At 47.4% G+C, this 26,988-nt stretch overlaps 6 protein-coding genes across 6 annotated transcripts; 3 read left to right on the top strand and 3 right to left on the bottom strand.

Moving 5' to 3' along the window:
* Positions 1 to 7,534: 7,534 nt before the first annotated feature.
* Positions 7,535 to 10,138, top strand: ANOM_002542 (threonine/serine exporter family protein; the record flags this gene model as incomplete). Its single annotated transcript, XM_015547799.1, has 1 exon — positions 7,535 to 10,138. The coding sequence occupies one exon, from the start codon at positions 7,535 to 7,537 to the stop codon at positions 10,136 to 10,138; it is 2,604 nt and encodes an 867-aa protein (XP_015410113.1).
* An 850-nt stretch (positions 10,139 to 10,988) lies between these two features.
* On the bottom strand, positions 10,989 to 12,619 carry ANOM_002541 (MFS transporter; the record flags this gene model as incomplete). The annotated part of the gene is made up of 2 exons (XM_015547798.1): positions 10,989 to 12,260; positions 12,314 to 12,619. The coding sequence occupies 2 exons, from the start codon at positions 12,617 to 12,619 to the stop codon at positions 10,989 to 10,991; spliced, it is 1,578 nt and encodes a 525-aa protein (XP_015410112.1).
* A 2,879-nt stretch (positions 12,620 to 15,498) lies between these two features.
* Positions 15,499 to 16,197, top strand: ANOM_002540 (uncharacterized protein; the record flags this gene model as incomplete). The annotated part of the gene is made up of 1 exon (XM_015547797.1): positions 15,499 to 16,197. One exon carries the CDS (start codon positions 15,499 to 15,501, stop codon positions 16,195 to 16,197), a length of 699 nt encoding a protein of 232 aa, XP_015410111.1.
* A 1,174-nt stretch (positions 16,198 to 17,371) lies between these two features.
* On the top strand, positions 17,372 to 18,962 carry ANOM_002539 (uncharacterized protein; the record flags this gene model as incomplete). The annotated part of the gene is made up of 4 exons (XM_015547796.1): positions 17,372 to 17,572; positions 17,631 to 17,789; positions 17,844 to 17,910; positions 18,301 to 18,962. The coding sequence occupies 4 exons, from the start codon at positions 17,372 to 17,374 to the stop codon at positions 18,960 to 18,962; spliced, it is 1,089 nt and encodes a 362-aa protein (XP_015410130.1).
* A 1,331-nt stretch (positions 18,963 to 20,293) lies between these two features.
* ANOM_002538 (uncharacterized protein) lies at positions 20,294 to 22,594 on the bottom strand (the record flags this gene model as incomplete). The annotated part of the gene is made up of 15 exons (XM_015547795.1): positions 20,294 to 20,457; positions 20,537 to 20,656; positions 20,714 to 20,788; positions 20,863 to 21,002; positions 21,066 to 21,153; positions 21,216 to 21,269; positions 21,329 to 21,383; positions 21,435 to 21,604; positions 21,663 to 21,700; positions 21,756 to 21,821; positions 21,880 to 21,957; positions 22,011 to 22,057; positions 22,109 to 22,136; positions 22,203 to 22,296; positions 22,372 to 22,594. The coding sequence occupies 15 exons, from the start codon at positions 22,592 to 22,594 to the stop codon at positions 20,294 to 20,296; spliced, it is 1,440 nt and encodes a 479-aa protein (XP_015410131.1).
* A 1,071-nt stretch (positions 22,595 to 23,665) lies between these two features.
* On the bottom strand, positions 23,666 to 25,378 carry ANOM_002537 (uncharacterized protein; the record flags this gene model as incomplete). Its single annotated transcript, XM_015547794.1, has 1 exon — positions 23,666 to 25,378. The coding sequence occupies one exon, from the start codon at positions 25,376 to 25,378 to the stop codon at positions 23,666 to 23,668; it is 1,713 nt and encodes a 570-aa protein (XP_015410126.1).
* Between the last annotated feature and the right edge of the window lie 1,610 nt (positions 25,379 to 26,988).

Genomic DNA, 26,988 nt, shown 5'->3' with positions numbered 1-26,988 from the left:
AGTATATGAGGGCAAAATGCAGGGACAACAGAGGCAACACATCTCGGCCCCAAACTCCGTCGGGGGCGGTTGTAGACTCGAGGCTTGACCTGGACCAATGTCTGGCTTGGAACAGGCAGACACACAATTTTAAATCAGTACAAGGGTAGGTATATAACTATTTTATGGCTTGGTTATGCTTTTATTCGTATATAAGTAATAACTAATGAGCATAGTGGAAATGGGATCCAGCAAGGTGGTTGCTATGGCTGTCGTTACTACGACTACAGGCAACTTCTCATCCCTAATATGCACAACTTCCAGTGCATGTGCAGGAACGCGCCGGGGGGTTCATCAATAGAAACTCCGGACTCTGAGTTTGTGACCGCAGGTTCTGTATCTTTTGACATGGGTAAGCGTACCTTCGTGGAAGAGACGAGGCTGCTTTCTAACTAAGGCCCAACAGATGGAGTAATAGGAGCCGTCAGTGGCGTACTGAAATGTCATGGCAGACAAGGGGAAGTTATTCCTCAACAGTATTCTTGACTATTATCTATTTGTTGAAATTGGGTTTGGTTTTAAAATTTTATTAATGATTTTCTGTCGAACTTGGCTTTGAACTGTCCGTTGATACCTGCCATGTTGTAACTCGTCATCTAAGAGACATTATGGATGAAATTTTCTCGTTTCTATAGAATCTAGATACACCGTACGCAATACTCATAAGAGCAACACATATAGCATAAATCTAGTTATCAATAGTTAATTGTCTCTTGAGGATACTGTACAAAGTTTAATACAGAATCCAGTGTATGTATCAATATGCCATACATACTCGCAGACTCGGTAAGCTTACCCAGAACCTGGACTTTTATCCGAGAGCAATTTCTTATCTCAAAAGTACAAGTGTGCCAGCCGTACAAACAACAGCTTAGTGGTTTCTTAGTCAACATACTTCGGGGGCACAGAAAGTTGAAACCCTAATAATTGATGATTCTAGAGCCTCGCATTCGCCATTCTAGAAGCGCATACGTCTCGTAAGTCTCATTCCTTGACTACTCAACATGAGACATTATCACTTGGAATATTCTAGACGCGTGTATGTTTCAAAGACTGAGATTCTAATTCGGTTGCCAAAGGCACTGTTTGAGATGCTGACTGAGGCCCCGAAGAAAGCTCGTATTTGTTTCAAAGCCACAGCATCATGGGCTTAATTTCCAGCTGCAGTCTGATATATATGGATTATTGCTTGATACAACTCCGGGCTAGAATCTCTCCTAGAGTAATCTCTCAACGTGTCTCAGACCCCTTATCAATAGTAGTAAATTTAAACCTAACATGTATCACCAATGCGAAGCTACACACGAGTGCTACTTGGTGTACAAGTTTCTGCATGATATCATCACGCATGAAGATCGACCCAATACCTGTCCAAAATGTCCCACTCCGGACGAAAACGCATGCGAAGACCGAGAAGAGCCGAGGGGAGAGACATTCGCATCTTGTCTATGACTAAAGGCCACCATCCACGAGAGGTGATAGAGGCGGATGACGCGTTTATGTGGATAAGTCCCGAGTAGAAGAGAAGAGAAGGAATGTGCATACCTATTAAGATATCGCTGGCTTGAAGGAAGGTTGATTACACGTCACCGATTGGCGGATACTTGATTCGTCCATATCAAGTTATATCATCGGGACGCTTTTGATACTCAAAATGAAAAAGGAAAAGGAAATGAATTCTCGTTCATTGATTATCAAGGGTATTAATGGTAATGAGCGGTGCGCTAGATGATTTGTTTGAACAGATAGCTATTGCTTCAGCGTATACCGAGAGCACCTTGGAAGCAAATAGTATACGGAGCAATGGATGCTATTGCTAGAATCCTGCAGATAGACATAGGTACACCGCTTCAAGCGATGTTGCATGAAGCAATGATTACAGATACTATGATATAGCCACAGGTTGTCGCAATTTCGCGATAACCACAGTTCCTAGCATGCAACAAGGCTGCATCCTAAGCGTCCTCTGACCTATAGTTGTAAAGTCTTTTTGGATCCGCTCACAATGCGATGCTGGGTAGTATCGATGGACAACCAGCCGGTTCAAAAATCAATTGGCACAGCTATGCATCCGTATGACCCTCTTGCTAGCTCAGTCCCTGTAAGTGCCGAAGTCCGCCAGAGCATTGACCATTGGCCACATGATGTATATTTGTAAGGCTCAACGGTCTATCTGGTTACACCTTTCTCGGGCCGACATTAGAAGTCTTCGGTATCTACCCTGAAATGAAAATTCGGCGTGATAATTCTGCATCATGCACGGCGCGATTCCGTGATTCTGCAGGGAAATTAGCAGGCGCTAGATCGCAAGCACTGACCATCTGCGTGAGAGAATTAAGGGGAAGTAATGAATCGTTGGGCAGCAATACATTATCAAGTTTTTTACTCTAGCAATAAACTGGGAAATGGGTCTAGTGCGTGGTTTCTTGCTTTCATGGGTAATGCTTTATACCCACACAGGGTAGCTACTCCCCAAATTGAAAATTTATATGACGCCTGTTTCCTAGGCAATAACAGTTTCAGTAAATCGCACAGACCAAACTAGTTGATTCTTCTTTCCACGTGGAACACAATCAGGCCGTTGCTCTAGTTAGTACTGCACTTTTGTTGGGAGTTGGTGATCTAGCTGCTTCCACTATAGATCATGGCGCATCGGGCCTTCCAAAGTATTTCCTGGCGCTAGTGATCGCCAACAGGGAAGAGAGATAAATCCCTGATCAATCAGTGGGGTCTGTGCACCATTTTTTTTAAAATTTTTCGTAACCGTCGGGAATTTTATGTAAAATGCAAGTGGTTGGGGATGTAACATGTTGCTAGCACTTTTGTGTGACTGAGATCGTGATAGTGACTTAACGCAATGGTCGGTCTGGAGCAGTCTATTAATTTTTTTATTATGTTTTCATTTCAGAATTATGTACACAGAAACCTCTGCAACCCGTTAGGTACAATGGAAAACTTACTAGTTGATAATGCCAACGATGGCAGATGGAGTAAAGTAGGGCTAGCTTATCGGGGGTGCCGGAAAAAAAAAATTTTGTCCAGTCCTCCCTCAGATTCTTCCCATGTGATTCATTCTATGGCGACGCATCGGTCGATCAGCCGGTGATCTGTGCTTCTTTTGATCCTTTCTTTTTCCAGCATTGTTGATTCGTTAATTTAATCTTAGCTTTTGTCATTTTTTCGCCGAGAGCCGAGATATCTTTGCAGACCACCTGACCCAAATCTACTGGGGCGGCACAAGATCTAGAAGGTCGATGGTGAGTATAAAACTTTGGAAATGTCGGTGGGCGGGTGGATGAGTGGATCTAGGGACCGTTAGTTGCTAAGCTAGCTCTAGTCTGGCTCGCTTACTGCACGGTGGCCACCGTCCTTGAGGGTAGATATCAATTACCTGCTGAACGCTGACTCGGTTTCCTGGCTCTAGTCCCTGCTTACCCAGGTCAACGGTACCACTATCAGGGCTGTGAGTAATTATCTAGGGGGCTACAGTCTGTTAGTGCTTATTATCCGATTAGTCGCTGGTGGCGATCGATAAAGGTGTGGGTTTTTGAGACGTTGAGTCATAGAGAGGTATTTCTCACTCGGCTTAGGACAATGCCACTTGTCTAGTCTTATCATTCAATAATATTTTGCGAAGAATGTGTATTGTTTTGGGAATGGACTTGTCAGCAGTACCATGTTCGGTCAATTTCCATGGTGTGCTGGTGGACCGGTTATATCGACAACATCATACCCCTACACATAGTAATAGCATATGAATATGATTGTGAATGTGAACCATAATCTCAATCAACTAGAAAACCATAGGCATCATTCTATGACAGCCCACAATGGCGTAAAAAGATCACGAGGGTAAATAAGCTCGGCTCCACTCGTTCCAGAAATAGCATCCCGGCCGCCCGATTATTAAGTATCTATTCATGGGCTTGTTGATGTTGGTAGCGGTAATGATTTTCCTCAAGATATTGCTTGACATTTGCCAATCCTATTACCTCCTCAACCCCACAGTACCCCATGATGGGAAGAAATATTCCTGTAGGACATCCAAAGTCACATACATGCCGTTCCGGCTCGGCATCACCTCTCCCGCCAATAACGGTGTTCAGTGTTACCATTTATTCTACTAATTCGAGCCTAATCGGGTATTGGTCCCTGTATTAATATGGAATGCACAGTCATCCCCGGAATCTGGGCTTGAGTCGGACTGCTATTGAAGAATGTGTCAGGTTACACTGCGTTGACCGATATACTGCTTTGGCAGTGATAAGACCGACAGATTACTATGTACTGATGGAGGAAACAGGGTAAAAACAGTCTTTGTTATGCAGTATGCGCCTTGTTCGAGGCAGAGTTTTTTATGTCGAACTTGACAGTGATTAACAGGGCGATGGAAAAATGGAATATATCAGGGTAGATTGCACGCATGCCGTGGCTTAGGTACCTAGAACACACAACACAAACAGCCAATGTAGATTCTCTCTGGGAAAACGTTATATAATACCTTTCCACATATTCTGGTATCTAAACTGACTTTTCTAGCATCATAAGAGAGCAACAGTAGAGCCACAGCTGTGAGAGATGTTGTGCTACAGGAGTAGGCGCGATCTCGGAATATACAGTGCAATGTCTGGGGCGTCTAGTATGATACTTCCAGCCATTCAACGTAAAGTATGGTTGTACTACGCTGTTATCATGGTAAACACTACAATGAGAGGCGTGAGCGATATAACTGGCCCGCTAATATTAACAACAAATAATTATGGATATGGATGTGGGTCTCGCTTCTGTCAATCATGAAAATTATACGTATGAAACAAATCAGTCGAAGCATGGCTGTGCGATGATGAAGTCGAGTGGGCCATGATAGCTCAAACATCATGTAAGGAGCTGTTACCTGAAACCGTGAGCTCCATGCTGACAGAAACAAACTTTATGCCAAGTTAGACCTTGTCTTTCTTCGCAAGGTTCGGATTAGTAGAAGCGAGACCGAAACGGTTTCAGTCATCATGTCAGATAGAGATCCCGCCACGTGAATAGAAAACAGATAGGTGTTTTAATTCGGCAACCACGAAGTCAAAATTTTTAATATCCGTAATATACTCCGTATATCATGTGGGAAAAAAGAAATCAATGGTTGGGCAGAAATCAACGGTGGAAGCCTCCGGAATACCCAATCCGGTGCGCCGCTGAAAATCACAGACCTACCGGTGCCCTGTGCATATTCAGAGAGCTGATCAGCGGCAAATCTATTAGTCCCGGTTTAGAAGCTGATCAACAGGGACAGCTCCATCTGCACAGGGGTCGCCAGCCATCGCTGATAGGGGGGACAGCAGGATTCGTAACCAGCTTATTGCCATTAACTTGCATCTTGCATCTGATATCCAATCAATTCAATTCCAACCTCACCTCTAGAATTCTCCCCCACCATGCCCCTCCTCTGCTTTTCTGTCCCTTATCTCTCACTGTTACCTATCAGTCTCCTGGTCTTACTATCTTGCTACTTCATACTCTAAAAGTTTTTCTACCGCCACGTGACGATGACGACGGAGCCCCAGGGAGCTTCGTAAGACTGAACTGCCACCTAAACTATCACTTCTTTGTCCCCACCACCATAACTTGAAAATCTCCTGTTGATGATCACGATTGTGTGATAGGAGAAAAAGCAACCCAATCATGCCGTGCATGTCAAGCTAAACAAGCTTCGTCATTTCCGCATACGCGGTCGGCATTCTATCGGCTTCATGAGCCAACATCGGGTAGCCGAACAAGAAAAAAAAAACAAAAAAAAAAACACGAGATGCCAGTATCTCTTCTTATTCGCACAGCTTATTGCCTTCCGAATAGGAACTCCGTGTCCAGACCGGCCGAACCTTCCGTGGGTCACTTTCCTTATCCTTGGGTTTCTCTTTAGCGGTCCGGTTCGGGCGCTAAAAAAGCAACTGCTATCTCTTGATAAACTTGCTCCTTCGGATCCACTTCCGGTTTTTGCCTCTTGAGAGGATCCATAAGGGAAAGAAGGAAAAGAAAAAGGAGGGCCTGACTAGCATTGTGCTTAGTCCTCTTCTTCCACTAACGCTAATGGATCCAGTGATCTTCTCTGCTCTAAAGGTTCCAGAAGGATGATCGAGACTGTTCGACCGGTGGAGACCGTCTGACAATTCAGCTCAAGATTTTTGAATTTTCCAACCGCACAATAACAAACCCCAAAAACATAGAAAGGCAAAAACACGAGAAAAGGAGGGGAAAGATGACAAAAATCATGTAGAAACAAGAGATTCTAGAAGAACGAAAGGGTCCCAATCTATTCTCTCCATGGACCGGACAATCTCCATCTAAGACTTAATGTGACTCCCCTTTGGCCACTTGTGGTACCATCGTGGATCCCGTGGAACCACTGCTGTCGACCGTGGTCACAGCCAAGATAGTCGCAAAAAAAAAAGCTACCCTGACTATGCCTAAGCGTTGTTCTAGTCCATCGAAATTGGCTGTCACACTCAGTCTTGTTTCTCTGTTGGTAATTTACTCCAACTAAATCCCCTGAGGGTTGACGCCATCAAAGGAGGGGCTAGACGATTGAATCCTTTTAAACGCCGGAGTATGAACTTTTCTTGTGTTTTTGATTTTCCTATCTGGCAACTCTAATCGGTGATTCAACTGCCAGTGGATATCAAATTTCTCCCCAGCCGGTGATTTATCATCGTGGCGAAGACACTGCAGCGATTTGATACAAAACTCCACTTCCCTCCAGCATCTCTCTCACATCCCCTAACGTCAGGACCCTGGGTATCAGCAATTTACTGCAACTTTAATACTTCTAATATTCTTACCTTGAATGACCTCAGGTTCAACGATAGGTCGCACAATATCCAATATCTTTACGGTCCTGATTGAATATTCTCAATCGGCATTCCCTGTTTCGACTCTTAGTCACTACTCCATATCAAACGACATCCTTCCTTCCCTCCTCCTATTCGGGTCTTTGGATCAGTCTTCCGTGGGGCAAAAAGAGGATACCAGATATATCTCCTCCTTTCTCCTTGTACCTTGCAAGTGGATTGCTTTTCAAGGCCCTACCTAGATTTGGAGCCATGTCCCCGTGACGTACTATCATTCCTTGTGGCGGGACCTCTACCCCTTCTTTCCTATCGATCCGACTTTTCCCTCCGGGTAGTTGTGTCCAAAGTACCGCTACACACAGGTTATCCTGTCCGTGCTCAAGAGCTTTTCCTGTCACAAGATTCCACGAAGGTAAGCCCTTGGCAAAGCTTCTTGCTAGCAACCCAGTACTGATCTAACCGTCTCGGTAGGCTACACCCACGCGCTCACTCAGCCAAAGCTCTAGTCGCTGGCTCGACATAGGCCAAATAAAAGGCAAGCAAAGAAATAATACCTCACGAGGGGCAATCAAGAAAAGAACGCCGAAAGAACACAGGTAACACAAATACCCAAAGAATTTGCTTGGACCCTGTTTGGCGAGTCACGTAAAGAACCCAAAATGGCCGGTGGTTATTTCGACTTACCAGTCGCCTCCTCGAGGCGTTCGAGCGTCACTGAAGTACCTGAGGGGGCAAGTAGATCCTCTGCAGGGCCGCGTGTATCCTCTCTAGCATCGCCCAATAGTGAAGCCCTTCAGGACCGATCGATGGACCTCCGCGGAGCTCAGGGCAGGCATCGGAATGCCGGCATTCTCAAGAACACCAATCGCGTTAAGTTTACTGTTAGCGAACATGGGCTTGGCGAAGTTCCCTCCGGATCAACGTCAGAGAGCCTGTTTGATGGAAGGGGTACATCATTGCCGCAAAAGCCACTACCCACCGCTAGCATTCCATCGACGGATAAAGCATCCGCCGAGCCCCAATCGTTTCCTTTGGTTGATATCAGCGGGAGTTCACCAACGGGTGTCACCGGCCGAACGATCCACTCTCAGGCTAGCTCCCCAGGAGTCACCGGGGACAATGAGGTCAGCTATGAGAAGGGGAGGGCCATCTACTCCGCACAAGAGAGAGCTCAGAGGCTCGCATCCCTCCTTGGCCGCTCCTCAAAGTCTCCAAGGCCAAGTCCTCGTTCAAGTCTGCCGTCATCAATAGCGTCCACACCTACAGAAGTGGCGCTACCCTCCGAGGATGGTGACGAGATTCCTATGATCAGTCTTCCTGAGAAGCAATACGACTTCTTCTCCGACGATGAAGACAACCTCATAGATAAGCGACAATCTACACGCACTGCAGAAGCCCATCAGCTAGTGCGACAAATGACTCGAAAGGACTTTAACTTTTTCTCGCGCATTCGCGCTCCCTCTCCCGGTCTCCGCTCTGGTCAGATCACTCCTCTTGAGGAGAGAGATCCTGACGCCTATGTCGAACGGCCAACTCATTATCGCGGCGGCATTCTCTCTTCCCTCCTGAAGCTCTATGATCAACCCTCTCAGCAGAACTATCCTCGAGGCCGGTATGGTCACTCCCGTCAGAGCAGTTCGTCAGGGCTTAGTGGGCGAGGCTTGTCCCCGGACCCTAGCTGGAAGCCCCAGCGGCCAAGGAAGTGGTACGAGAAATCTCCGAACCAATCCAGCATATCTCTGTCTGGATCGACAGCCAAAAACTCGTCTAGCTCTCCTATTGCCATGCTCAAGCGCTCACGAAGCATTGGTGCTATACCCGGTATGCCTAAGAGGATGGGAAAACCACAATTGGAGGATGAGATCCGGATCACTGTTCACATCGCCGAGCTCCTCTCACGTCAACGTTATCTACTCTTACTTTGTCGTGCACTGATGAAATACGGGGCACCTACACACAGGTTGGAGGAGTATATGAGGATGTCTGCTCGCGTTCTAGAGATCGACGGTCAATTCCTGTATATGCCGGGCTGCATGATTATTTCATTTGACGACGCGTCTACCCACACCACCGAAGTAAAGCTGGTCCGCTCCCACCAGGGTGTTGACCTGAGTCGACTATCTGACGTACATCAAATCTACAAGGAGGTGATTCACGACGTCATCGGCGTCGAGGAGGCCACCCAGCGGCTCGAGGAAATCATGAAGCGACCGAACAGATACCCGGTTTGGTTCCTGATTTTGATTCACGGTTTCGCCAGTGCCAGCGTCGGGCCCTTTGCCTTCAATGCTCGCCCCATCGACATGCCCATCGCTTTCGTGCTGGGATGTCTCCTGGGTATTCTACAACTGGTCCTGTCCCCTCGGTCCTATCTCTACTCGAATGTGTTCGAGATTTCGGCAGCGGTCTTGACGTCATTCCTAGCTAGGGCTTTCGGAAGCATCCGCTACAACGGTGAACGTCTCTTCTGCTTCTCTGCTTTGGCCCAATCGTCAATCGCCCTCATCCTACCTGGCTACATGGTGCTATGCGCCAGCCTGGAGCTACAATCCCGCAGTATCGTTGCGGGCTCCGTCCGCATGGTTTACGCCATCATCTACTCCCTGTTCCTTGGGTTCGGTATCACCATTGGTACCGCTGTATACGGCCTCTTGGATAGCAATGCCTCCTCAGATTATACATGCCCCGCCAGTCCGATCACTAACGAATACCTCCAACATTTCCCTTTCGTCATTCCTTTCACCATCTGCCTTGCCGTAGTCAACCACGCCAAGTTGAAACAAATTCCGATGATGATTGTCATTGCTTTCGCGGGGTATGTGACCAACTACTTCGGCGCGAAGCGATTCTATTCGAGTACACAAGTGTCCAATGCGTTGGGCGCCTTCGTGATCGGTGTCATGGGAAACCTCTACAGCCGACTGCGACACGGCTTCGCAGCTGCCGCGATGCTCCCTGCTATCTTTGTTCTAGTCCCATCCGGACTCGCAGCTAGTGGATCCCTGATCTCCGGGATCGCATCAGCAGAGCAGATCACCAGCAAGATCACTCCTTACTCTGTCGTTGCCAACGGCACACAGGGATTCGTGGACGCAGCAAAGAACATGACCACAGCAACGAGCAACGATCAATTCCACGGAGTCGTCTTCGACATCGGATACGGCATGGTCCAGGTCGCAATCGGCTTCACCGTCGGTCTTTTCCTCGCTGCATTGGTCGTCTATCCTCTTGGAAAGAAACGCAGCGGACTGTTCAGCTTCTAAAATACCACGCAAACATACATACATGCATATACACTCATACATGCATACATACTCATGCATTCGCATTTTCATTCCGTCATTTATCTATGTTGAAACTCTACCAAGTTTTTGATATTGATTGCATAATCGTCACGCAGCAAGCGAGTTCGTCGTGTTATTCAGCGTGCCCTCTATCTGTTCTCTATTTCTTTTGTCTTCTGTTTTGTTTATATACCAGCGTCACATGCTATCTCTTGTATTTCTGTTTCTGGTCAATTTTCTCTCACATTGAAGCCTTCTATTGCATCTGGGATGCCACGATATGATTTGAATTGGTCGGATTTAGCGAGCAGTGGACGGGATATTCAGCAACTGTGATTCTTTCTTTATCTTTTCTTTGTATGTCGTTTGGTTATTTGTATCTGATTTTTGGGGTTTGTTGCTCTGGGCTACGATAAATATAAACTGGGTCGGCGCAGGTGGCTGCTTAGATTGCCTTTAGCTTTTTCTGGGTATATGTTTATATCATTTGAAGAATATACACACGGATTTCTGCGGTTTCAGATCGCAGATTCTTTTCGGGCTACCCGAGTATCATTTTACCTCATGTAAGATCATGTTTGGTTACCGGATTATCACTCAGGTTCTGGGTTGAACGTTGATAGCATATCCAGCTGTATTATAATGTCCTATCTTGTACTCTAACCAGCACATGAACTTATTGTATCCAGTAGTTACCTGTCTTTTATCTCTTTCTCATTCAGTCATGTTTTGACATTCACCAGATACCATAGCTATCTATTAATAGCAACAATAGTATAATGTATATGTATCTACATAGTCTATGCCAAATCCACTGATACCCAAAAAACTACAACTTCACCCCAGACCCATCAGTCTCAGTCCTGGCCAACCTCTCCCTCCTCCACCGCGGCCCAAACCTCACCACAACCCCTAAAAGCGGCGCCGTGGCCAACATAACAAACGCAATAAAAGTAAAACACCATCCCCTCCCCATGGCATTCAACATCGGATCAATCAACGCCGTAGCGCCGGCACCCAGCAGACAGCGAACAAAATTATTCGACGCCGTCGCGGCACTCGCATTCCCGGGATAGAGATCCACAAGCAAGGTACTTACTGTGTTAAAGGCGCCGGTCAAGCCCAGCCCCATTACGAATAGGATTGTGGTGGGCGCCGCCAGATGGACGCCGAAGTGCAGGACCCATCCAAATGCAATGACAGTTAGACTGCCTATGGTTAGGAGCGGGAAGGCGAGTTGCAGGCGGGCTTTTTCGATGGGGAAGTCTGTTTGGTCCCTGGAGTTGTCGTGGAGGGGGACGCCGAGTCGGTTGGCGAGACGGCGGTAGTTGTAGTCTAGGAGTTTGCCGGAGAGGATGGAGGCGATTGTGGCGCCGAGGCCGAAGGGGATGTAGCAGAGGCCGATTTGGAGGTCGTTGAGATCGTACAGGTCTTCGTAGTTGGAGGGGATGGAGGCGCTGACGTCGTAGAAGCCGGCGAAAAGGATGGCGTTGGAGAGGAGGATTAGGCTGGTGTCTTTTTGGAAGACGATGGAGAGGGTTCTTAGCGGGTTTGGGAAAGTGATCTTATGCCTTGCTTCTGCAGTGTTGTTGTTTGCTTCCTGTCCTTCTTCTGTTCTTCTTGACCTGGTCTGGTACCAGTTGATCAATGATAAGTTCCATGTTGGAGGCGGGATCGAGCCGTTGCCGACCACTTTCCGCGCGGTTTCAGGGAAGAACAGCAAGAACTGCAAGGCGAAGGCGCCTGCGAATATAGTCAGAAACCAGAATATGGCTCTCCATCCTAGATACTGCGCCAGTAGGCCTCCGATGACCGGACCCACGGACGGGCCCAGTAGCGTGCCGGCAGTTACGAAGCCCATGTATGAGCCCCGCTCGGCGGCAGTTGCGATATCCGACACCACCCCCGAGCCGAGCGCAATGGTGGTGCTGATTCCGGCGCTTTGCAGACAGCGGAGAATGAAGAGTGCGACATAGTTGTTTTGGAGTGCAAGTCCAATATTGGCTGCTATGTACAGGATGAAGCATCCGATGTAGGCTGGTCGTCGGCCTGCTTTGTCTGCAAAGTCCCCCACGAACATGGGCGATAACCCTTGGAAGATCTTCTTGTCGTAAGCACTTTTATTCACGGACAGAAGGGGAAAGGGAATTTTACCATATAGCTCATGAGGGTCAGATTGATCAAGCCACTTGAGACATGTAGGTCATGGGCCAGAGTGTTTAAGGCTGGGTAGTAGATCTGTGAAGAGACCGGAGAAAAGAAACCAGCCCAGGATGTACAAAAGACAATATATCTCTTCTGCGCTTTTGAAAATGCAGAATACACGACCTCGCTAGCTCTAGATGGTGTGTGAGTTAAGATGGCATTGCCCGAGGCCTCCCCCTGAGTCTTTTCCTCAGGGCCACCCGGGCTAGATAGTATCCCATGGAGGCCTTCTGCATCATGACAACCCGAAGTCATTTTTCTTGTATGAAAACTTCTACATTAAAAAGAAAGCAATACAACTTGCGGGGCCTAGGGCAAAACCGAAGTGGTCTGTGCTCTCTATAGTCACCTGACTTTATCAATATTTGGGGTCAGTTGCATGATTTGGTGTTCCTTATAGTAGTATAGTAGGTTGCGTTAGTCGATACAAATATTGACGATAGCGGCTGTTGGTCGCTAGGTTAAGTTCTTAGCAACTGGCCGTGGTCCCCTATCGGACAAGGACTCATCCTCGGCTAAGTCTTCAATGTAAACCCCTAGTTTTTAAGCCATGCGCTGCACTATAGCAAACTGATGAAGAGGATCACAAGAAGTCGATACATGAATACTCATTTAGTACGCTCTTAGAGAAATGGGAATAAAAGCTGATAACCCTTGACGGGTTAATTACAAGCGAAGACAATACCCAAGAAGGAAAGAACCTGCTTCACTTCTGTTCTTGCACATTGAAATTTGAAGGCGAAAATAGCCCTACGAGAACGCGAGCACTGTGATATAGAGACTAAGATGGCCCGTAAGTGTAGGCAAACTATGTGATCTAGACAATCAATTAAAAAGATTAAGTCCCCTACCTTTGTCTTTTATTCTCGGGGGTCCGTGACATCATATATGTCCTTTAGGGTCACGGAAAAGGCATATCATTGCTAACAATTTTACTAAAGAAGCTGTATATGTTATTAACGAAGGGCCCATGATTCGGCATGTCCTCTTTGACGGAAGAAGGGACAGCCTGCCCATAACATAAGTAAGGAAGCAGTCAATGCAGCCGTCGCAACAAGGTATAGTAGAGGGCCCCCTGTCGCTCTATTTAAGAATAATCTGACGAGCAAATGCTAGCACTATAGTATGGATAAAAGACAGGACTTTTGCTATAAATGGTAATCTCTCGTTCGATGCACCTGCAAAGAAATACATAGTATGACTTCTCAGAAAGAGGGTAGATACAATATAAAGCAGTGATATCTAGATGGCAGAAAGCACCTCATTGTTGTACTATAGCTAGTCCAACCCAGCATCCAGCCCCAGCTTCCTGCCAATGGGTCGCTGTGCGAATAGATACTAACTAATTGTGACACACCCAAGTCGAGTTATTGGAATAGGTAGTATGCGTGGCTGGTATGCCGAGACTGGAACAGCCCCGGATTGGCGACGGGATGGGAAGAAGGAAGTGGTGTTGAATTAATGGATGTCAGAATAGAAAAGGACGGATGGTAAATGTATTATTGGACGTGCATCTGTATACTCCGTATATCAAAAGCAATGATAAAGGACAAAAAAGAAATTTGACTCCGATACGGGGAATCGAACCCCGAGCTGCCGCGGAACTTGCTTTCATTTTATGAAAGGCGGCGATGTTAGCCGTTACACCATATCGGATGTTGTTGACAAAACCTTCCTATCTTTGGTATCATCAAATACGACCTGGTTCCACTAATGCCCTTATATAGACTTACTCCCAGCGTCGAACTCATAGCATTGTTATATAAAAATCTCGTGGTCTTTAGTGATTTCAACCACGTTATTTTCTTCTTTCTGGTAAATGGAATAGATTTTGGCCCGAGTAGTCAAGGAATAGTAAGAGAAATAGTCATCTTATTGTAAGATTAATTTCTTAAGAGGCACTCTTTCTCTACAAAACTCCATCCTTCTATACAACAGATGTATAGTAATGAATCCGATAGACCGTGCTGGATAGATATACACAAGCATGATACAATACATTATCGATATCATTAATATATTCTATTAACGTAGTATGAACTTATACTAGACGACTGTAAGAATATATGGTCAATTGCCTCATGGTTCGCTCTTCAGTACTAGCCGGTACTTATAATGATATCCTACGATCCGACTTTTTTTCGCAAACCGCTTCGAATACACGGTAAAACTTGAAATGCTGGTTCCTATAAAGTCCTTTCACAAACACCAGCCCTCAAGATTCATGTAACCACTATTTTGCTCAAAGAAAGACCAATTCGAATCTCACAATTCAGTGGACTTCAGTCTGGGATGATTTATCTTGCGTCACATCAACAGCCAGTTCCAGTTCTTTCTTTGCTTTCTACTTCATGACTCGGAGCCCATCACAAAAATCGCGCATCCCCGATGAGACTATGACCAACTTAGCAAGGTCAAAAGGATCAAGCTAATGCCAAGCTAATGCCACGGTAATACTAAGACTCCAACGGACAGGTAGATTGCACGGCCCGATCCATGTCTGACTTAGAAGCGATGATACACCAACCCAAGATCTCTACGGAGTAGTGGATAGCGGATTCCAAAGTTCCCCACTAGGACTCTCTTTGACGACGAACCCATTTCTTTAGAACCCTCATCGGAGCTCGAGCCAGCTTGGAGACATGCAAAGACTTACCATTAACTATGGTGAGCACGAAATAGGTCGCCTCGCTCAATTGAACTACATAGTCTTATCTTAGAGCCATCGGTGGAAGTGAAGACGACGTTGCATCGTTGAGTTGTATCTCTAACTAGGATCCTCGCGCTAATCGTGATTACGGCCAGCATCATACAGTAGGCTCAAAATTAGGGACACTTGGCGTCTCGGACAAGTGTGGCTGGACTCAAATCGGCTGGACAAGGCTGGCTTTCCAGGTACATTTCTCGATGCATTAGCAGGGAGGTGGGGTTTTTATTTTGGGAATAGGCGCATGCATTTATCGAAAACTTTCATCGAGGAGGAATCAGAGAAGTTCATAAGAATCGAAGATACCCACCTCGTAGAAGAAAACCCTCACATCTCATTTTGATTAACAATTGCCTTTTCGACAATCGGAATTCCATTGGGCCAAAAGCTTTCTCGCGTCACTTTTCATTTGCGGATTCTCACCAAAATGCAAAAAGCTATCCTTGTTAGTCTCCTTGGTTTTGCATGGATTCCGAGCACTTTAGCAAGTCCGATCGTTTCTACAAGCCCTACAAGCATTATCGTCACACACCGTGCTTCTGATATTTTTCCTGAGTTCGAGGGCGATCTGAGCCCCTTCGACGTAGATGTTGAATACGTCGGCTACGAGGCTGAGACTCGCTCCTGGCTCGCTTCTCTGGACCCCAGCTCGGGAAACACCGACGAGGAAAAGGCTGTCCTTCTAACCGAGGCAGCCTACGCCCAGAAGTTCGACGCAAATGACCCAGGCATGGTCGAAGATGTTCACGATCTGTTAGCCGCCTTGGGAGGCAACTCTACTGCCATCGAGAAAAGCGCTGACCCTAGATACACTCTGAGTTCGCGACACGCTATAAACTGGCCGAAATGTGCTAATATTCTGTCTTGTCTATCTGGAACGACGTGTCGCTTTTATCTTGATATCGGAAAGGCTCCTCGCAGCCGCTGCGAGTCCCGGGGAAAATCAAACTGCTGCATCAGCTGGTCCACCTACCATGTTCAAGCTTCTTTCTTCCCTACTACATGGACTTCCTGCAACAGCAAGGTCAGTACAGAGCACAGATCTAGTGCCTCTTGCCAGGGCCACGGTGGCTTTGCCCAGGGAGGTGATGTTTGTTTGAGCAACCGCGCCAACGGATGTACCTGATTATCTTTTGGTTATGCCTCAGCGAACAGGTGGAATGCTTCGTCAATCATCTCACATCCTACTATAAGGCTGTTGATCCCAATTTGGGGTAGCGGTGATTGGGGTTAGATGGAGCCTACGAATTCGGAGAGGTAATGCCTACTATAGGGGGTGGAATCGAATAGGGTTTCCCTTCTTCGAAGCAGTTCTTCTCTAAAAACTTTATCTTTTATGCTATAGATATATAGTAATAATAAGGTAGTCAATATAGAAATACGAGAGTAGTCATAATAGATGTGCATAAGGGTGATTGTCAATTGACGGTATCATGGTCATTTTCTGTTAATGTACAATAGACAAAAGTAAGGCTAGATATTGTCATACTGATCTACAACCATTGGCATTCGGCTTTCAGATCAGTACTGTAGTAAGGGTGTGATGGAGGTTATGAAATGTTAAACAAATATGATTGATTGGACCTGAAGCACTCCAGGCTCATAGTTCTGTTCCTAGAATAACTTACTTAAGATTATCTAGCCAATCATCATCTTTATTCAAGCACTAGGACCCATCCATTAACACCAGAACAGCTTAGCGTCAACAGTAAGCCAAAATCACCAGATAGAAAGACCACGATATCTGAGTTACCACACCAAACCGTGGCCATTCCATCGTCACCTCCGTTTACACCTCAGCTTCATCACTTCTAGACCAGTCCTTACCGTTACGACCACTATCTAATCTTCCATCATCTCTCGGTTTGCGTAGCAAAGCAGCATTCCCCGAATTGATCGTATTCTTACCCCTTTGCTTTTCTCAACAATCTGATGTTTGCGTGATCGAATGCTACCTGATTTTCTGGGGGGTAGGTGTGATCAAAACTATTGTCACATTTCATGAAATATGTGCCGACCTCCATCCGCGCGTCTCTGGCGCTGCATTCAGAGTATAATACCAAACCAAAAGCAACACTGCCGCTCAATCTCTAAAGCTCCAACGTTATCCTACGATCACAGTCCCACGAGCATGGGCATGGACTCTTCTCAGGTTGGTAAGCACGCCAATTTGGGCGCGGTTTAACATAATACTCATCTGCATCAGACTGGAATTCAAACGTGAATTCTTCCAATTCACGCGTGGCCGCTTCATTATAGATGAGGTCGAGAATCTTCGAAAGCGAGAGATCAGATTCGACATGAATAGGCTCGCAAGTGTCGCAGCAGACTCAGTCGGAGCCGCTCGATGTATTTCCATCAAGAAGTACCCCGACGGCATGTTCAATAAAGCATTCCTCATGTCTATGGACAATGGCCGGGAAGTCATAGCCAAGGTGCCTAACCCAACTGCTGGCGTTCCACACTTTACAACTGCCAGTGAAGTCGCCACGATGGACTTCGTAAGTTCATCCTCAACTCCATCGACACCAAGTCTTGCTAACAAGGTTGATTTGGGAGGCCAGAAAAATTCTTGATACACCAGCGCCTCGCGTATACGCATGGAACTCGCAAGCAAGATCGCACCCTATTGGGGCTGAATTTATCATCATGGAGAAAATTGAAGGTGTTCCGCTGTCACAAGTCTGGAGCACGATGACATTACCCCAGAAGCTTCAAGTGCTTCTTGCCTTGACACGTCTCCAGAAGCAGTGGCTGAGCGTCTCATTCTAGCATTACGGCAGCTTGTACTACACGAGAGATATGCAGCCACCCACAGGCAACTACTACGTCAAAGATGGTAAGACCGTCAGTCGGAGTTCGCTATTGGCCCGACTACCGGCCGGGATTGGTTTGATGCAGGCAGATCAATTTTGGACGTCGAGAAAGGGCCATGTACGTCATAATTTGTATCATCGTCATGCAGCCGCTGATAAATTTACAGGGGCTTCTCTAATGCAGTATCTGCAAGCAGTCGGGACGCGAGAGATGAAGGCAATCCAGTCTTTAAAACCTCCGAAACAGATTGCCTTATTCTGTGGCCCAAAGCTCTACCGACCAGGCATGGAAAAGAAAACTACTGCTTTAGTATGGTACCGACAAATTGTCGATGTCCTTATCCCAAAGGATACAGCCATCACCAGCCCCTACCTCTGACATAATGATTTGCATGATGACAATGTCTTCGTAGACCCGCATAACCCCGAACAGATTACGGGTATCATCGACTGGCAGTCTTGTCACATCTCGCCCCTCTTCAACCACAATCCCGATCCAGCCTTCCTCGACTGGGATGGTCTTGAGCCTGAGACGCTCAATCTGGCCCCACGGCCGAAACTCTCCGGGCTTTCACCGGAAGAACGGTCCGCGGCTGTGCATGAGTATACCATCCAAAACGTGTTCATTGGATGGCGGAAACTCATGCATGTCAAAAACCCAGATCTATATCGAGTAGTCGAATTCCGAAAGACGGCTGCATACGGGCTGATATTTCTTGCCCACCGAATGTTCGAATACGGCGAGGCACACTTCCAATCGCTTCTGGTCGACCTTAAGGACACGTGGGCGGACTTACCTGCCGTCACCAGCGACATCCCGTTTCCGTTCGACTTTTCGGAGGCAGATTTCGAGCATATCAAACTGGATAGCGATGGTGCTGTAGCAGGAACCGAGCTTGTTGCGGAGGTCAAGGGGAGGATGGGCGATCTGTGGCCGGACAAAGGCTTTATCGAGCACGAGCGATATGATGATTGCAAAGCTGCCCTCCACGAAATCGAAGATCAGATATTGGAGCACTTGGCTGAAACTGACGAGGAAAGGGCTGAGTACGAGCGTCATTGGCCATTTGAATGACCTCTATTATATCGAAATGGCGTGATTGTGAGGAGACGATAAAAGAACCTATAGGCAATAGGGAGAAGGTGCCCATTTACTTTCCCACTGGATTGACGACGATCTTTCCAATACTTCTCGCCTTTTCATCCAGATTGGGGTAGTTTCTCAGATATGGGTATCGTGGCGCGGTCGGGTGGAAGTGATCGGCCAGTTCCTCCGACCAAGGCCCCGCGAGACAGAACCGGTCTAACAATAAGGGAGTATAAATCACTCCATATTTTCCTCTCACTCTTACCAGCGAGACGAAGCAATAACCGTCGTCACTCTCACTACTTTCGTGGCCATATGGAGTTATATCTTATGATTGTCAGGTTCAGACTTAGTTGTGGTGTTTAACTGTCCTATGTAGGCTCCCATCGGATTGTACTTAGGGCTGCGGGTTACGACTAGTAGACCTGCTATGATAGCCTGCTGTCCAGCCAGTAGCCCTTTGCGGTGAGGCTGCGAGAGTTTCTGGGCATCATAGTTATGGTGGCATCTTGTAGCTGTGAATGTATCTTGAATTTGTTGGCCCACCTCTCGGCTGGTGTTCCTAGCAACATGATACCTTCACATGATTATATATAGCTACAAAACGAACAGCTCTCCAAACAACACACCTCCTAAACCCATCAAATTTCATCCTCCAGAAGCCCCAATGACCTGAGTATATTACATACGCCTACAAAAATACCCCAGCACTGCATCTCTGCTCAAAACACCGCAGGAGAAATGTAACATTTAGTCATTGAAGCGAATATTTAGGGCTCGTCAATATAGCCAGGATCATGTCTTTGGCTTTTATATGCAAAGAAAGAGTAATATCTTCATCAAATCCGATATGGTGTAACGGCTAACATCGCCGCCTTTCATTAAATGAAAGCAAGTTCCGCGGCAGCTCGGGGTTCGATTCCCCGTATCGGAGTCACAAGATTTCTTTTTTGGTCCTTAGGTCTCTTTCTCTGTCTGACATTTCTTTTTTTATTATTTTAGAACTGGGATTGATTCCCTGCTGAATACCGGGCGGGGGCGTTGAGTTTCTGTATAATATTGCCGGCCCGCACAGTGTAGGCAATCTGAGGAATACCACGTATCACTACCCTAGTGATGTTGATATTCTCTCCCACAGAGCGCTCTGTAGCTTTATCAGAGATTTACTTTTGGTTTCAGTTGTGAAATCCACGGGTAGTGTGTCATGTCACCACTTTCATTCGTTCATTATAGTACTGCTTGGACAAGCTACAACTAGCCTTGTCATTTTTCAAGATCATACATCATCGATGGGTATCACTGAGTAATAAGCGGAGCCATTATTTCGCCTGAACTGTTTCCCTCACTACATTCTTGTCGCCATAGTCCGTACCAACACCATGTGGTGCAGGACCCTGTTCCTCATCTTGGCCTATGGCGTACTTATCATGTTCAACCGGAGCAAATTGCCTAACAACCAACCAGGTCGGGAACACCGCGAGACCTAGATTAGTGTTCGGGTTAGTCTTCCCTGTGGCTGGATCCCAAAGAACATGTGAAGAAATGGGAAGAGAGACACATACCAAGCAGAATAGTATTCACAGCGAGCGGAACTCGCCCGCCGTACCAGTTCCTCGTGTTGATGCCGTATGAGACGGCCTGGGAGAAACTTTCCTGTCCACGGAGGACACCAGAGTACCGGGCTGGATGGTTATTGTTAGTGGTTGGATTTCATGTTGGTCCTGGGAGGGTACACATACCCAGTTCGGAGATGTTGTCCGTCATCGAGGAGACGAGGTAGTAGAGCCAGTTTTGGAGTGCTTGTTGGGAGAATTCTGAATGTGTTATGGGTTAGCGAGGTGTGTCTGGGGGGGGGGAAGATAAAACGATTTCGAAAGGGAATACTGACCCCAGAGAAGAATGACGAAGAGTCCCTCGGTGAAGCCCTTGTCGGACCAGTCGTAGGAGGGTGGGTTCGCGGTGTACTTCTCTTGTACTACCCAGGCGTAGACCCAGGTGGCGATGTGTACGAGGACGACATAGAAGAAGCTGGAGTCCTGGTTAGTTATAACCCCCTGGTGTCGGTCGATGCTTCGTGGTGGACGGTCATACCTGTATGTGACCCGGTTCTTGGTCGAGATTCCTCTGTAGTCAAGGAAACGACTTATCATTCCAGAGGATAATAGCCTTGCGAAGTTGCCTGGCTGATGTTAGACAGGGCTCGGACTTGGAGCTTATATACCCAGGCTGTGAAAGACATACTGACAAAGCCAATCAAGGCACGGGCTCTGACGCCGAAGTAATAGGTCGTAAAGTCTATGCAAGAAACTATTAGTGTTTCCATGTTTAGATATAGGTGACTTGCAAAACCATACTTCCACTGTATTGGTTAAAGTACGCCGCCCAGAAGATCGGCAATAACAGAAGAACCTGAGCTGGCGTCAGCCAAACTATCAATGAAAAGTGAGAACAGTGACTGACTTCTTTCCGACAAGAAAGCTTCCAAAGCTCCCGCATCTCCGCACGCCATGAGTCCTGCAGAACAATCCTCACTTTACTCCCATCGCTACGCTGCACCTTCTCAGGTGGCGAGAGAAATATCGCCAGGGGAACGGCGAGGCACTGTAACGCGACGAAGATAAGATAGGTCTCTGTATAGGCGATTAGCAATCATCCTCACAGGGGAAATGTAGGCTCAGCTAGACTTACGCGAGCCAACCTTTCCTTTGCTTTTCGCTTCGGCAGAACTATAACTGAATGAGCAGAACATCTCAACATATCCTTATCTTCCAAGAAACTTACTGGTTGAGCCCGAGGACGATTGCGCCGCCCAGCAAAGGTCCACCGGTACGAAACCAAAGCCAGATACTGTTTATTGTCAATGATATTTCCATTGAGCCAAATTGCCACCCCTAGATCGACTCACTTCATATATCTGCCCCGTTTTGTTGGCTCCGGATATCCTAGTGCCACAGCACCCTCAGAAGCCCAGAAAAGACCCGCCCTGGTTGTTGCGTAAGGAAGTGGACAGCTGTTGATCGGACATCTCATACTTACGACAAACCACATGCTACTGATCCAAGAAGCACAAACCACACATTGCCCTACACTTGTAATTAGCGTTCCGCCACGAACACACCTGGTCCGGCACGTACATAGCGGTTATTCGTATACAATGCGGCCCTATACCATCGCTCGTTAGTTCAAATCCAATAACTCTCAAATAGAAACGGATGAGAATATACATACGAGTAAATCGGATACCCAACGGCACCCAAAAGCAGGGTCCAATTCAACCCAATGCGGTTCGCAATCGGACCGCCGAAGAGACACAAAAAGCCCACTATAGGAACCCGCAGAGATCAGCACCGCAAGCCAATACAACACCCGATCACAAATCATCAATGGGGCAGCATACTAAGACCAAAAACCAATGCGTTGGCAGCATTAATCAGAAACGGCGACTGCGCGCCACCAGCACCCAAGGAATTCATTGCATTCCACAGGCCGGGCGCCATAAAGCCCACTCCGCCGATAATGAAGGCATTGAAGAGCGTTGAGTGATACCATACTCGCTTCTCCTTATCTTCTACCGGTATATCGGTGGGAGAAACTGAACGCGATGATGGTTGTTCGGCCATGGCGTTGTGTAGTCTCGGTCAAAGTTCGTCACACTGAAGAGAGGCAGTCCGAACAAGAAGCTCGTTTGAAGCCATGATCAATATAGCATGCTTTATACCTCTCCCCTTGTCATTCAAATTTCTCGTTGAGGAAATCCTCATATTGAAAGAAAATTGCGTGCTATTGTGAATAGCACGATAGCGTGCCATTCCCATGCTACTATAACACTTGGTGTACAGACTCGAAACTGTAACGTACGGTCGAGGGGCCAATCAATGACTGGTGGTGGAGAAGAGCTTTGATGCCAATCGGCCTGAGCCGCCCCTTAGAAGAATTTAAATTGCTGCTCATGCAAGTCATGCAGAGTCGCAGACCTATGCAGCCTTCAAGGATGGCGTCTGTTTCGACAACATCAGGCTGGTCGGGCTAGATCCTGCTTTTGGATACAACCCAAACGCACGCCATTGACTTATCAAAATCCTCGAGATGATACAATATCTACGAAACTCGACCGGCCGTTCTCCTTAGTTGTACTGATGCTGCTCAGTATTGAAAACTAATATAACTAACGCTTGTACATACATGGCCAGATGATGTACACCGAAAGAATGCAACATGGAATCGCTCTGGGCCCAAGATGATCGACTCAGTCCGATCAAAAGAAACCTGTTGCAGTAACAGGAGCACCCAGGTCACGAAATCCATTACATAACGTAAATTGGATTTCCCGTGTTCATCAGCGCATTTGGCAGCGGTAAGGAGTGGATATGAACCTAAACGGAGGTCGGAGAATAAAATGATCTGAGAAAGAAAGGAAGGTAATAAAAAAAAACATCATCGTCCAAGGCTGATGCTGGCGCAGGCCGCTTATGTGTCTAAACACATAGGAAAAGCAACATTACAGACAATTTCGACTATCACATGAGAGTATCCATTTTGAACAGGACAGAAGCTCTGGCCCACTGTCCAAGTACAACAAAAGAGTAAAGGTAGGGTGTTGAAGAAAAGACAAGAAAAAAAAAGGCGCAAAAAGTAATCATCCAAGTGTGCACATCCGTTACGTCTCAGTCACATTATGTACGATGTTCGCGTTACATGATCGGGGTCTTGCGCTTTTCGGCGCTAGATAGCACAAGCATCGGGGTCTTGCGCCTTTCTGGACCCTGCACTGCTGTCTTCTGGCCAGCGACGACAGCAGCCACCGAAGGTGTTCCCGCGGGCGAAGAAACCGGATCCGTGCGAACATCTGCCAATTTTCCACCGAAGAAACCACCATCCTCGCTGATCGGAGTGGTCGTGTACGGACTATCCTGCGACCGCCGTTCCCGAGAAGATCTCTCCTTCCTCTCGGATCCGATGGCGCCATTGGCTGCGGCACGAAGGCTTCCCAAGCTGGGTTTGCTCGAAAGACTGCCACTGCGAACGGTAGCATCATCACCATCGGAGAATGTGAATTCCTTCTCACTCGCCGGCGTGTTGGTGCCACCGCTACTATGACATCCGAAGCTGCGGCTATCTCCGCGTCGTTCGAGGCCTGCACGCACAAGGTTGTGAACGGCGCGACGGCGCTGACGGGTGGCAAAGTTCTTGCTTCCTTCATGGTTTGATGTAGGCTTAGCGACAAGTTCCTCCAACGAGGGTGGACCCCGGGGTTGCCGGATCGGGTGCTCTCCGGCGCGATTCTGGCCAGGTCCAAAAGTCCCAGTTGCCGGTGTCTGGGAAAGGGCAGCTGTTTTGGGAGCGGCAGGGGTTATGTTTGAGTTTGCCTTGGCTGTGTCGATGGAGAATCTGGCAGGGTTAAACGACGAGCTTTTCTTGTGACCTCTGCGGAATGCATTGAGGGAGGGAGGAGGCAAAGGAGCGGCTTCCTGTGGAGGAGAAGGGCTGGCGCTGGGAGGAGAGGCCGGCTGCGATAATTGTTTCGTCTCCGGGGGAGGAGAAACTTCAGCTCGGAACGCTGGCACCTGCATGGCAGGAGGTTGCGTCTCCTCTTCCTGGTAAGGCGAAGAACTTTCTTGCTGGTAGGAGTTGTCATAAATGTAATTCTGTTGACCAGTGAGGGGGTTGTAGACGGAGAACAGCCCTGGTTGACCCGGTACTGGCTGCACAACTGGCTGCACACCTTGCTGGAGCTGTTGCTGATAGAAGCCCATTCCCGGAACGGCGAGAGAAGGATATTCCTGCTGCTGGTTTATTGGCATTCCCAGGTTCAGACCCTGGAACTGCTGGGCCGCTGCGGTCACGCTAATCAGTTGTTGCTGTAGGCGCTGTTGTTGGGCCGCCAGGAAAAGATTTGTGGACATCAATTCCGCGTACAGACTCTCGTCAATTGGCATATCGCCGGCGATGTCAATAGCCGGAGGTGCGAGCACCTGCTCCGGCAGAGTGTACACGGGGCGACCGGTGTTCATGTCCAGGCCCTGATTGAGGGCCATTGAGTGCCGAGGGAAGCCAGTTCCCATGGCAGTTTGTGGAACACGATCAGCGGTGCGGTTTGAAAGATTCCCATATCGATCACCCTCCACGCCCAGGTGCTGCTGGCGGGCGGAAGCCGAGGGGACGGTAGCGGATTTCGGAGCCGTCCTTAAACCTGCCAGGAGATGCGAACGGCTGGTGCGCGGAGTGGGAATGGGGGCCGATGGCTGCGATTCATCGATGGTGGAGATGTGTGGAGGGGGCACACTCAAACGCTTCACATTAGGGCCCTTTCTCCGAGACCCGAAACCGGAACTCGGGGCCCCAAGCGAGCTTCCGTTATTGAAAGACGGATTGTAAGTCATCTGAGCAAGACCGCCAGTGTCCATACTCGTAACTAGTATAAAGGAAGAAAGCCTCGAGGGTACTATGTGCAACGGGTAAGAATCAAAGAGCCGTAGTGAACCGAAGGCACTATGTAGTCGACCAAACGAAAAGCCTGTGTATTAAATTATTACAAGGAGGCGATAGTAAGAATGAAACACTCGAGGATCGTTCTGACACCAGAAATCGTGTCTATTATGCGAAGAGTTGAGACTGCGGTCGCGAGTCCTAAACTTGGCCGGTGTCAGCAAGATCATGAAGGCGACCGACATAGGATCGACATACCTGAGAAATATGCGATGAGAATGAATAGAGTTGCAAAAAGAGAGCTGGTAAAGACAAAGACTGATTAATAGCCAGGCGTATAGGGAACGATCGACCTGGTGTCAGGGCAGAGTTGCAGCTGCCAAAAGGAGATCTCGTGGTTGAAGTGATGGACGACAGACGCGACCGGACGTCAGGAACCGAGACAAGAAAGTCGAGAGAGACAAGGGAAATGAAGGTCTCTGTAATTAAAGACGATGATAAAAATGGGTGGGAGATGCTCTGCAACTCCCGACCGAAAGGATGCTTGAACACGAAAAATGGGAAAGGAGGAGAGACTCGAAGATTGACCGTTGAGAACAAACAACGGAAAACGAGAATAGAGCCGCTCAAGTGATGAAGTAAGGGATCGTCGAATGGACTTTTATTTATTCTCTCTCTTTCTTGCTCTGACTTTCTTTTTTATTTCTATTTTTCTTTGGCGTTTTTAGCCTTTTTTTTTGTTTCCTCCAAAGTATCCCGTGAATCGTAGAGAGGGAAAGAAGAGAGAAAAGAAGCGAGTCGGTGATGATAGGATAGTGTATTGAGGAATTGGTCCGTTCGGCTGTTGGCGCGCGTTGGGTCGCCTTTTTTTTCTTTTTCTTTTTTTTTTTCTTCGCGCTTTTCCCTTCGTCTACCCGCTTTGGCCGTCAATAGTCAAGCCAAAAGGGCCTCAAACAAGTTCCAATTCACTTTCTGTGGATTAAATAAAACCTTTCCGGATTGATAAGCTAACAATCCCGTAAAGAAATGAAAAGGACTGCAGGTGGAAAAGAAGACAACGAGGATAAGAGAAATTAGGTTGAAGCAACACAAAAAGGGGGAGGAGAAGAAGTGAAGATGGGACTGGAGAGGATGGAAGAAAGCGCCAGTTGAGAGAAGGAACAGGAGGGGGAGGAAAAGAAAGAGTGGGTGAGGAAGAAGAAAAGAAGCGAGAGATAGAGAGAGAGAAACAGAGGAAACTATCCTCCTATTGTGTTTTTGCTACTAATACTTTCTAATACTGTCAGACGCAGAAGAATTAAGGTGCTAATAATACAAGACCTGTAAAATCAGCATCATGATCGGAGGCCCTGAGACACTGACTGGTTGGCCACTTCAGACACTTCCATTCTGACTGGTTCGCTTGAAGAACGACTAGTCCTGAACAGGGTTAGCCATGGGGAACTGGTGATTCTCAGAGTGGATGATTTCTTGATAGCCATTGTTGGGTGATCTCATTTGCGGTTAGCCGTTCTGAGGAGGTGCCTGAAATAGTAGCCAATAGATCGGGGGAAATTGTGATGGTCCTCAGGTTCTCCATCTAGCCCCA

The sequence above is a fragment of the Aspergillus nomiae genome, assembly GCF_001204775.2.
Source record: "Aspergillus nomiae NRRL 13137 chromosome Unknown contig00036, whole genome shotgun sequence".
In the NCBI taxonomy this organism is placed as follows: domain Eukaryota; kingdom Fungi; phylum Ascomycota; class Eurotiomycetes; order Eurotiales; family Aspergillaceae; genus Aspergillus; species Aspergillus nomiae.
The sequence above is the reverse complement of the archived record's forward strand: the minus strand, read 5'-3'. Positions and strand labels throughout refer to the sequence as shown.